Raw genomic sequence first — 12,708 nt, forward strand, 5'->3', positions numbered from 1 at the left:
GCTGTTATCAAACATGTCTGATTAAGGGATTCTAATACTGGGCTGTTTCAGGGTGACATGATTCCCTAAGAGTAATCAGTTATCGTTCTTTATAAAATACTGATTCTGTCATTTACGTCACTTACCTAGTGAAGCTGCATGGAGAAGGCAGTTACCATCACCTGTTGTTGCTAAAGGGAGGAGTCTTTGACAGGTTTGGTCTACATGAGCCCACCAGTTCAGGCGACCTATTTTTAAGGACAAAAACTGAATACAGTAAGTACTGAAATTAAATATGGTAAGATCTTAAATGCCAGAAATAAAATGCAAGCAACAAAAATGTTGTGTAGTCCAGCTAAGAAACAATAATAAACATTATACAATGTATTTTAAAAATTCTACATGAATACAGAAATTCTGCCATTCTTCAATTGAAAATACAATAAGTATGGTTGTGCAACTAAAACTTTTAGTTATGTACTCACCATAACTTCAGATGTTTGGGATCCATCTCGCCTACATTCTGACTGATGGGTTCGGAGCCGATCCTCGGCTCCGACTCGGCACGCTTATGCCAAAGAGCGAAGTCTCTTATTGGCTGAGCTTACTATATCCCAGGATGCACCACTACCAGTCCCCCAGATCTAGTTTGTCCGCATACATGCACACACGAATGCACTGCTTATATAACATTGACAGATGAAACAAGACAAAAAACAGTAGAACTCAAACCGTTCAATCTCTTCTGATCTCCAAGGCAGGGGGGAAGGAGGGTGGGTTATTAGGAATGTAGGCGAGATGGATCCCAAACATCTGAAGTTATGGTGAGTACATAACTAAAAGATGTTATGTGATCCTATCTCGCCTACATTCTAACTGATGGGACAGCGTCCCTAGCACCTAAATCCTGGGTGGCTCACTGGAAAACACTCCTGAGTACCGTGGAACCAAATGATGCTCGTCCTTTAGATGCCACATCCAATTTATAATGGGAAATGAAAGTGTGCGGGTTGGACCAAGTAGCCGCAGCACAAATCTCAGAAATAGCGAGCTTGGAATGGAATGCAATAGAGGTAGCCATAGCTCTAGTAGAGTGAGCTTTGACAGATGTTGTAAGTTGTTTATTTGAAGAGGAATAAGCTTGAGTTATGCAATCTCTGATCCATTTGGCAATAGTAGCTTTAGTGATGGTTTTACCCAGTTTATTATCCGAAAAGGACACAAACAATTGATCTGTTTTCCGAATTTGTTGAGTCCTATCTAGATAGAAGCGCAATTGCCTGTGAACATCCAATGTATGGAAGGTGTATTCCGCTTTGTTTGAAAATTTTGGAAAGAAAACTGGTAGCTCTAAAGATTGTTGGAGACAGAGATTAGAGCAAACTTTTGGGACAAAAGATGGATTAGGTCTAAGTGATACTCTATCCTTGTGAAAAATCAAGTACGGTGGTTTGATAGATAGGGCTTGAAGTTCTGAAACTCTTCTTGCAGAGGTAATTGCAATTAAGAAGGCAGTTTTCCAAGACAGATATTTCAACTCACATGTAGCAGCCGGTTCAAAGGGGAAGATGTTAAGGCACGGTACCAAATCAAGATCCCACGGAGGCGCAGGATGAAAAACTGGGGGTCTTAAAAGCACAGCACCTTTCATGAAAGTTTTACATAATCTGCTGCTCATCAACGGTGGGTCTATGGAATTGTGAAATTTGGAGATAGCTGCTAGTTGGACTTTAATAGTAGAGACTGAAGATCCTTGATTAAACAAGGATGTTAAAAATTTCAAGACTTCTGGTATCGGGCAGTAATAGGGTCTAAGCCTCTGAGTTGAGCCCAGATAGCAAACCTCTTCCACTTACTGTGATACAATTTCTTAGTGGTGGGTTTGTGGGCTGAAGATAAAATGTGAATAACTTCCGGGTCCAAGGTGTGATTTCTGACTAAAGTCGGAAGTGGAGGAGCCAAGCTGTTAATTTCAAAGTGTGAAGGGACTGGTGCTGTTGTCCCGACTGATGAACCAGAAGGTCCGGAGTTAGATCCAAGAACCAAGGACCGTCCAGAGTATATTTCTGTAGGTAGGGGAACCATACCTGACGAGGCCAGTACGGAGCAATTAGAATCATTGTGGACCCCAATTGGGAAGCTTTCTGGATGACTTTGGGGAGGAGTGGAATCGGAGGGAAAGCATAAAGCAGTCCTTTTGGCCAAGGTTGGACTAGAGCATCCGTAGCTGCCTCCCCTTGACGTGGGGTCAAGGAAAAGAACCTTTTGCACTTCGTGTTTCGTGGTGTTGCAAACAGGTCGCAGCACGGAATCCCCCATCTTTTGAAAATCTGAGCTGCTACTGTTTCGTTCAGAGACCACTCGTGAGGAGAGAGAATAGTCCTGCTCAGTCTGTCTGCCAATACATTGGATTTTCCTGGAATGTGGGTCGCTACCAGGAAGCGCTTGGTAGCCACTGCCCATTCCCACACCCTCATGGCCTCTCTGCAAAGGGGGTAAGATCTGGTCCCTCCTTGTTTGTTTAGATACCAGACCACCGACATGTTGTCTGTGTGGATGGCGATAATGCCTTGAGGGAGAAACTTGTGGAGGGCTTGTAGGGACAGAAGTACAGCCCTCATTTCCAACACATTGATATGGAGAAATGTTTCGTTTGGAAGCCAAGAACCCTGAACTGACCTGCCCAGACAATGCCCTCCCCCCACCCCATCTGGGAGGCATCCGTTGTCAAGGTGGCCACCGGAGGGGGTATAACAAAGGGTCTTCCCTGATTCAGATTGGATGGCAGAAGCCACCAGCGGAGGTCCCGTTTGCACGTTTCTGTAATCAGTATGTGATGATTGAGGGGGAGATCCTGAAAAGACCATTGTGTCGATAACAGCCACTGGAGAATCCTCATGTGCAATCTTGCCAGAGGAACTAGGAGAACCGTGGCAGACATTGAACCTAAAAGTTGCAGGACCATCCTGGCTGGGGCTTTGGATCTTAGAAGCAGGGCTTGGACTTGATCTTGTAATGTTTGTATCCTTTCGGTAGGAAGGAAGATTCGCATTAATTTTGAGTCTATCTCTGCTCCTATGAATCTTATGCGCTGAGAAGGCAGCAAGACAGACTTTGACCAGTTGAATGTAATTCCCAGGGAAGCACCCAGGAGATGGTGGCTTGTAGGTTCTCTAGTAGTAGATGCCTGGTGGTGGCAGTCAGGAGCCAGTCGTCCAGATAGGGAAACACTTGGAATCCGAGACTCCTCAGGTGAGCAGTCACTACTGCCAAACACTTGGTGAACACCCTAGGGGCTGTGGTGAGACCAAAGGGCAGTGCACAAAATTGGAAATGACTGTCTCCCAGGCTGAAGCGCAGATACCTCCTGGACGCCTGATGTATCGGTATGTGATAATAGGCGTCCTTGAGATCTATGGAGCACATCCAAACATCTTTCTCCAACAATGGGAGAATGGATTGTAAAGTGACCATTCGAATTTGGACTTCATGACGGACTGGTTTAGTTTGCTGAGATCCAAAATGGGTCTCAGGTCCCCTGTCTTTTTTGGCACTAAAAAGAACCTTGAGTAGTTTCCGGATCCGATCTGGTCTGTGGGGACCGGTTGGATGACTCCTTTTTCTAGCAGCTTTGAAGCTTCTACGGCTGCAATTTCCCTTTGACTGGGTGGTGGGTCCGGGATTTTTTTGGACGGTGGGGGTGGGTGTGTGAAGGGAATGATGTAACCTCCGGCAATAATCCGAAGCACCCATCTGTCCTGAGTAATAGACTCCCAGGCTTTTAGGTGCTTGGCAAAACGGCACCCGACTGGCTCCGGAGCAGCACAGCCAGGCAATCCCTCATGGAGTGTGGGAGGCTGAAGAGCCACGAAAGGACTCGCGGTCTCCAGTGTTGCGGGGGCCTCTGCCGCCTCTGGGACGGCGTCTCCCAGAAAAATTTCCCCTTCCTCTGCCGCTGGAAGGGGAATCTTCCTGCTGTTGAGGAAAGAATTTCTGTGATTTGCGGAACCACATCTTCCCTCCTCTTTTAGCCTTGGGATAAGGCCTAAAGGGAGTGGAATATCGTGCTCCTACGGCAGATAAAGTCTTTCCCTCCTGCTCACAGCGGGTAAGAGTGTCTTTTACCTTGGGTCCAAACAAAGAGGACCCATCAAAGGGAGCGTCGGCAAAGGAAGACTTGAAGGCCTCCGCGAAATGACACAAACGGAGCCAGGCTTGTCTCCGTAGAGCCACGCCTGTGCCTGCTGCTCTGCCCGCCCCTTCGGCCGCATATGAAATGAGCCTCATGGATGAGTTAGAAATCGAGGTAAGGATAGCCAACTGAGAGCTAACCGACTGGGCTAGCTGCTCAGGTAGGTTACCTGAGAGGGAGTCTGAGAGCTCCTTGACCAGATCCCTCTGTAGTCTGGTGAAATGTGCCAAATAATTCAGGGACCTCAGAGTAAAGGCCGCTGAAGTCAGGGTGCGCTTCCCGTACAGGTCCATGCTCCTAGACTCCTTATTAGGAGGATGGACGGACGTTGAAGCCTCTGCCACGTCCTGCTGGGTAGCAGATGCCACCACCATGGCATCTACAGCCACGTCTTTCGTTAAGAACTCCTTCTCGGGTGGGGCAGACAAAAATTTGTTAGGGCGAGAAGGCACTGGTTCCACAGTATCTGGATGTTCCCACGCCCTCCGACAAACCAAATCCAGGAGCTTGTCGAAGGGCGGAGACACCCAGGAGGCGGAGGGCTGAGCCCCGAAGGCCTTGAGGAACACCGACTCATCAGCGGAGGGGGGTTTGGAATTCCAGCCGCCTCGTTGCTTGAGGATCTCTAGAATGTCTGCAAATGAGACATCATCCAAGGACGACTTTGGGACCCCTCCGCATCATCAAGATCAGTGTCCGATGTAAGAGACTCATTGGGGGAGTCCACGTGCTTCCTCTTGCACGATCTCTTCCTTGGAGGCTCCTCCGAAGACAACTCCGAAAGACCCTCAGGAGGAGGGAACCCCAGTGGGGGTAACCTCAGGCCCGGGCTCCGCTGCCTAGAGACAGGGAACTGCCAAAGACCCAGTCTCCATGCCTAGGGAAGGTGCCGGTAAAGCCGTAGAGATGGCGAAGACTTGGCCAAGGCACTCCTCATAGCTCTGAAGGCCGGACCCCAGAATCCTGGGAGGGTCCAGTCTCGAGCCATGATAGCAGATGGAAGTCCCAGCGAAGCACCGAGAGGGAGGCTTGGAACCAACAGCATTGGTCCCGAAACGTCACCCCCGGGTCCGGCCGAAGAAGTCCGTGTGCTAAACTCGGACCCGAAGGCCGGGGTTGGAGTAAGGGTCGGAGCCGACCCTAGGATCTCCACTGGCTCCATCAGCACCTGCTCCGGAGCCGAAGCGGTCAGAGGAGGAATGGCAATGGAATGGGCTATCGGCTCCGAAGCCAATTGGGTCGGAGCCGAAACAAATTTCTGAAAGACTGGGGACTGGAAAAGTCTTTGGAGTACCCTGTCTATGTCCGAATCTGACATCCTTGATGACCTGGAAGAGACCGAATGGGTCTGAGTAGGCCTCTCCAACGGCTCCAAGGGACTAGGGGACCGGCTCCGAATCGACTCGACAACTATCGGCGCCGAAGGAGTGTCCAAACCAATTTCCATCGGTGCCGAAGGGCTTGGCGCCGAGGAGGAAGTGTCTGAGCGGACAACCTTCATCGGCTCCAAGATCAGTGGAGCCGATGAAGATGACCCGCCTCTCGAGGCCCCAGCCGTCGGCTCCGAACCCAGAGGAGTCGAGGCTGGAGGCATCGAGGCAGACCGTTCCGCCCTCGGCTCCGAAGTCCGTGGAGCCGAAGGAGAAGCCTGCCTATGTCTTTTGGCGGTTGGATCCGACGGGCTGGTCGGAGCCGACGCCCTTTTCTTCTTTGCAGGAGAAGGAGAGGAAGCTAAAGCCTCTTCAAATGAGGGTTTAATAAGGCCTTTTAAAATAAGTTTATTTTTCCTCTCTTGGAGGACCCTCGAGGAAAACGCGTGGCACACGCTACAGGACCCCTGCAAATGTTTGGCACCCAAACAGTACACACAGAGAGAATGATCATCAGTTATTGACATCTTGAAACTGCACTTAGTGCACTTCTTAAAACCTGAAGGCCTAGGAGCCTGAGACATTATGGCAACCAATTTAGTGAACTAGTTAAATCAAACACACTAAATATCACAGAAAAAAAATTCTTTTCTTGTCTTGTCTTTTTTTTTTTTTTTTTTTTTTTTTAAACAAAGTCTGTCACAAGACAAAAACTAAGGGAATCCAAGAGTCCCTAAATAAACGGGACTTGAACAACACGGACTGACAGGGAAAGGCCCTTAAACTCAAAGGGAACCTCTAGTCAGAAAAAAATGCAATCACTACACAAAAAATCAACAGAAATATCCACTCATACACAAACAACACGAGATAGCTGTTAAAACAGCTTTTTGTTGAGAATTTAGGAAATTCCTGACAGGAAAGTAAGTGAAGAAAACACTACTTAGCTCAGCCAGCTCGAGACCACGTCTTAGCTTGTTAGCGGCAAACGAGATCTGGGGGACTGGTAGTGGTGCATCCTGGGATATAGTAAGCTCAGCCAATAAGAGACTTCGCTCTTTGGCATAAGCGTGCCGAGTCGGGGCCGAGGATCGGCTCCGAACCCATCAGTCAGAATGTAGGCGAGATAGGATCACATAACATCTTACTATAACAGTAGATGTTCTAATAGATCACTGCTACAGTAGCCTATGGTAAATGAGTTTTATCCTGCCAAGGATATGGCCAACCAATAACCTTTCAAAGCTGCTGTGCACTTTCCACATGCCCAAACTATTAGTGACTCGAGCACACCACATAAAAAGGTAGCTCCTGTTTTAAAAGCTTCAAAGAATTTTTGCCTCAGTAATGGAAGCTGTAGCCCAGAAAGGAAACATGCTAGGAAAAAGGCAAAATAAAACACATTTAACTATATATACACAAAGAGATATACATCCACACCCTGCCAATACTTCAAAAACAATGGGGATGGGAGAGAGTGTGGCTATTGCAACAGTGATCTAGTAGAAAGTACAGTTGTGTACACTTACCATAAATGTAGATGTTGAGTGTATTTCACTGTTGCAGTCATCACAATTGGGTTATCCCTGCTAGGGTAGCCCTCGGCCGGCCTGAATACCAGAGACTTAGTATTTCTGTGTTGGTCGCTGTCGCTTGAGGACTGACGTCAGGTCGCCAGTGGTATAAAGGAAGGCATCCGATGCCATTACATCAGTTTTTCTTGGCCTAACCTGTCAGGAGCCCCCAAAGTAGGAGGCCAGGTTCTGGTGGAAGAACCCCACCAGTGGAAAATAAATACCAATGTGTGCCTTGTAAGGAAAGGAGAACAACAAGGAAGAAAAAGAGAAAGGGGGATGGAGGGAGGGAAAAGTACAGTTTTGTAACTACCATAAATGTAGATGTTCGAAGATCCACATTGCTGCAGTCCTTACATATGGGTAGTCCGCTGTCCTCGGTCGGCCCGAATACGAAAGTATTAGGCTGACGTCGGTCAAGGCGCTTAAAACTGACATCAGGACGTCAGGGTACAAAAGCGCATGACCGACGTCATTTCCTCAGTCTTTTCTTGCCCCAGATGTCAGAAGGCCCTAACAAGACAGGCCAAAGCCAAAAACCAGCAAAACCCAACCAACCACCCGTGCACTAACCATATATACAATATGTACAACACAAACCACACCACCACCTTCAACAACAGAGGGGAAGGAGGGAGGTAAGTGGACTGCAGCAATGTGGATCTTGAACATCTACATTTATGGTAGGTACAAAACTGTACTATGTTCTTCATCTCACATTGCTGCAGTCCTTACATATGGGTAGAATCCCAAAGCAGAGGTAAGGGAGGATGGCAAAACTATAAAGCATTAGGAGCTGCCAACATGCCTTGTAAAATTGCAGTTGCAAATCCAGCCCTAGATTTAGAGTAAAGTGGAAGGTGGTAATGCTTAGAGAAAGTATGCACTGAACTCCAAGTAGCTGCTTCCAAAATATCTTTAGTAGCCACCCCTTAAAAGCTGTAGAAGTGGCAGTAGCCCTAGTGGAATGAGGCCTAATCCCAGCTGGAATCTCCTTACCATGATGGGAATAACAGAAAGCAATACAAAACCCAATCCACTTAGAAATAGTTTGTTTTGAAACAGGTTTGCCCTGAGAACCCAAAGCAAAAGAAACAAACAACTGCTGAGACTGCCTGAACCCTTTAGTTCTGCTCAAATAATATCGCAACTGTCTGTGAATATCCAAAGTGTGCAAAATGTTGTCCCTTTATTTTGGGGGTTTGCATAAAAAGTAGGCAAATGAATAGTTTGGTTTAAAGCCACACTAGAAACCACTTTAGGCATAAAAGAAGGGTTAGTACGCAAAGACACCCTATCCTTGTGGAAAATTAAGAAAGGCTCAACTGCTATAAGGGCCTGTAATTCAGAAACCCTTCTCGCAGAGGTAATGGCCAACAAAAAAGCAGTCTTCCAAGATAAATATTTCAACTCTGCCGATGCTGCAGGCTCAAAAGGTTGTAGAGTGAGTTTCTCCAACACAAAATTGAGGTCCCAAGCAGGAGTAGGAGCTCTACGTGGGGGTCTTATATTCTTTGCCCCTCTAAGGAATTGCTTAAACAAAGGCTGCGAAAATAATGGTGGGTCACAGTCATAGTGAGCAGAGATTGCTGCAGCATGAACCTTTATAGAGGAGAAGGACAAACCTTTGTCCAATAACTCACTAAGGTATTGAAGTGCCACACTTAAATTAGGTTTAGAAACATCAAAGTCCTTTGCTGTACTCCAAAATAAAAATCTCCTCCATTTATCTGCGTAAACTTTCCTTGTACTAGGCCTTCTGGCCTCCAAAATAACATTCAAAACTTGTTGTGGAAGCTGAGACCCTCCAGGGTTTAAACCAGAATATGCCAGGCTGTCAGATGTAGAGAATGAAGTTTGACATTGAGTAAATGACCGTTCTCCTGAGACAGCAGGTGAGGAATCGAAGGCAAAGGCCATGGAGGCTCCTGTATCAGACTTCTCAGTAATGGGCACCAGTGCTGTCGAGGCCAATCTGGAGCTATTAAAATCATGTTTGGCTTGTCCTGTCTGACCTTCAGCAGTACCTTTGGGAGGAGAGGCAGAGGTGGAAAGGCATACACGTGAAGATTGCTCCAATTGAATGAGAGAGCATCCACTTTCCAAGCTGAGGGATGAAACCTTTTTGTGCAAAACTTTGGCAGCTGGTAATTCAGTGGAGAAGCGAACAGATCTATGTCTGGAGTTCCCCATAACACTGTCAACCTCTGGAATACATGAGGATCCAATTTCCACTCGTGGGGATCCATAATTTGTCTGCTCAACACATCTGCTAAGGAGTTCTGTGCTCCTGGCAGAAACCTTGCCTGAAGATTTAGCTGTAAACTGAGAGCAGTCTCCCACAAAATCATTGCTTGTCTGCATAGAGGATAAGAATGCGTTCCCCCTTGCTTGTTGATGTACCACATGACAGTTGTGTTGTCTGTTTGAATCAACACCTGCCCTGGAAGAAGTAAATCCTTGAAAGCTATCAATGCAAATTGGACTGCTAACATCTCCTTCAAGTTGATATGTAGATGTTGAAGTCTGGCAGGCCACGTGTCTTGTATCCATTTTCCATTTAGATGAGCTCCCCAAACTTTGTCTGAGGCATCTGTCGTTAAAATCTGACTCGCCTCTGGCCGGGTCACAGAGAGTCCTTTGTTTAGGTGACATTCCTGAGCCCACCACAAAAATTCCTTTTGAATGCAAGGTATTATTTGAATGACAGTGTCCAAATCTTGGCAGTGCTGTGTCCATACATTCTTGAGATACCATTGTAGCTTCCTCATATGCAGTTTGGCATTGGGAAGTACCAGAATACAAGATGCCATGAACCCCAAGGCTTGAAGGACTGTCCTTGCAGTCAGCCTGGACTGATGAGACAACTGGTGGAAGTAAAGAGAAAGATTCTTTTGTTTGTCCGGGGTCAAAAAGGCCATCTGGGATGCTGTATTCAGTCTCACACCCAGAAAGCACATGTCCTGAGAGGGTACTAGACTGGACTTTATTTCGTTCACAGAATACCCCAGGCATCTTAACACTGCCATCACATACTGTAAATGATGAAGAAGTTCGTCCTTTTCTTGGGCCAGTATCAGGCAATCGTCCAAATAAGGATAGATCTGTATTCCTCTTAGCCTGAAGAAAGCTACCACTGGAGCCAGAACCTTCGTGAACACTCTGGGCAGTAGATAAGCCAAAGGGCAATGCAGAGAACTGATAATGTGAAGTCCCAGCCCGAAAACGCAGATACTTCCTGCAACTGGGCCTGATAGGAACATGAAGATAAGCCTCTTTGAGATCCAGAGTCACCATCCAGTGATCTTTGCCCAGCAGAGGTAAAAGCTGTTGTAACGTTAACATTTTGAACTTGGGAATGTCCAGATATGTGTTGAGGATGGATAAATCCAAAATTGGTCTCCACGTGTTTCCTTTCTTTGGTACTAGAAACAGGCGAGAATAAAATCCTAGGCCCACTTCTGGCAGAGGAACCGTTTGTATGGCCCCTATTTGAAGTAGTAAAGAAATTTGTTTTGAGCCTCTAGTCTTTGCCGAGGAGGAACGTCTGGCATGCCTTTGAAAGGAGGCAAGGTATGGAAATAAAACTTGTAACCCTGGTGTATGATATCCAATACCCATTTGTCTTGGGTAATCAACATCCAATTTTCCTTGAAGAGTGCTAACCTTCCTCCCAAAGGTGCTGCCAGGCAAGAAGGATCTGGCAGCTGAAAAGCTAGGTCATTGGGCCTCTTTACGAAACGACTGCCCCCTACCCTCACCAAGATTGTGCAGGTGAACTCCCTGTTCTAGGCCTGAAAGAACTCTGAGCTCTGCCCCTACCACGTCTAGATCTACCCCTAGACTGAGAATCATAAGAAGGATACGTCCACCCCTTAGCAGGCCAATTCCTACTAAACTTCGGAGGCTGAACTTGCAAAAAATCCTTAACAGCCTGCATAGACTTAGCCTTGTCTTCCATTTTCTTCAAGACTGATTCCACAGGTGAACCAAACAACACATCAGACTGCAAAGGAGCATCCAAAATCCTAGTCTTAACATGGTCAGATAAATTCTGATCCTTTAACCAGGCGTGCCTGCGAAGAACTGAGCCAGTGGCAGCCACCCTAGACGAGGCCTGCACAGCATCAAAACCACACTGTAATGAATGCTTACCCACTTGTTCAGAGACATGCACCAAATCTTGCAACTCTTTACACTCAATGCCTTCCGCCAGAGCATCCACCTTAGACTTCAATTGAGAAAGAAGAAAGTTTTGATATTTCAACATATGAAACTGGCAATTCAAAGCCCTCATAGCTAAGGTAGAAGATGTATAGACCTTCTTTCCCCATCTATCCAAAGCTCTGGCTTCTTTATCTAGAGGAACCGGATTTTTTTACAACAGAGGCCTTGACACCCTTAGGTCCCTGACTAATAGTTTCTGGGTCCGCCCTAGGACTCTTATAAAGATATTTATGAGCCTCAGGCACCCTGTAATACCTATCCGGTTTAACAGGAGCAGGAGGCAGAGAATCAGGATTAAGTGAAGCCTCTGCAAACACATCTTCCACAACATCCAGAACAGGTGGTATAGCCAAGGGCCTATATGCTGGGGTAACAGCAAAAACTCCCTAAGCCTTTTCTTAGAATCAGTGAAGTCCTGACCTTCCCACTTAAAATGTTCCCTCATAGAATGAAGTGTCTCTGAAAAAGAAAAATCCTCTGGAGGAGAAGCAGAAGGAGTGGAATCATCTGCATCAGAATCAGAATAAGGAGAATACTCCTGCAAGTCTTCAGCTGAAGACTCTGAAATATCCGAAGCCTGCTCAAAACTTCCCAACTCTGGCTCCACCCTAGGCCTCTTATCAGGAGGGGGCATAGAACCTCTAATCAGAGTAATTAAATCTTCTGCCATTTTAAGCATGTGCTTCTTAGGCACAGACCCTGCTGAACTAGGAGTGACACCAACAGGAGCTGAAACTGGCCTGCCTCTGGGAGAAGCCTTGGAAACAGAAGGAGAAGGCCTAACCACCCTAGGAAGGGAGGGGAGTACAGTAACTTGGGAAGCCCCTTCAGCCTGACCTGCCTCCTGAGAGACCACCTCCTGCAAAATCAAAGTCTCCCCCTGAGACTCCAGAGAAGTCTCCGTCGGAACCACCGGTTCCACTGAAGCCTCTAAAGAACCGGCGTCCGGAACGGACGACTCATCTTGCCTGGGTTTAACTGTTTTGTCTTTGCGCTTCTTCGCAGAAGCGGGCGCCGGAGAATCCGATGGCATATTATAATTGCACCGCTTCCCAAAGACCAGCCTAGCACAATCCAACCTTCGCTTAATAGTGCGTTTATTGAACCTAGCACAAAAGCGACACCCAACAACGTCGTGCTCAGGCCCCAAACAAGGAATACACAAAGAATGATAATCCCTATGATGCGGTATCTGTTTCCCACAAGAAATACAGTTATTCACTTTTTCTGACATCCGGTAAAACACTGAGGCAAGAAAAAACCAAAATAATCCCCAACGGGTACTTAGCCAACTTGGATTCGGTCTGAAACTCAATTGAAAAATTTCAGAACGCCGAACGGCACTTGCAACGCTGCTTCTGCATCG

General features: G+C 46.8%; 1 protein-coding gene across 4 annotated transcripts in view; it reads right to left on the reverse strand.

Annotated features, from left to right (window-relative positions):
* The window catches only part of OTUD7B (OTU deubiquitinase 7B), a 1,511,480-nt gene that overhangs the window by 920,655 nt on the left and 578,117 nt on the right, over positions 1-12,708 (reverse strand). For all 4 annotated transcript variants that reach the window (XM_044079900.1, XM_044079902.1, XM_044079901.1 and 1 more), the window contains one exon: positions 126-227. In XM_044079900.1, the coding sequence (XP_043935835.1) occupies positions 126-227 (102 nt within the window). The remainder of the gene's footprint in view (positions 1-125; positions 228-12,708) is intronic.

The sequence above is a fragment of the Protopterus annectens genome, chromosome 8.part0 (genome assembly GCF_019279795.1).
Source record: "Protopterus annectens isolate FY-2018-M chromosome 8.part0, PAN1.0, whole genome shotgun sequence".
NCBI classification, from domain to species: Eukaryota; Metazoa; Chordata; order Ceratodontiformes; family Protopteridae; genus Protopterus; species Protopterus annectens.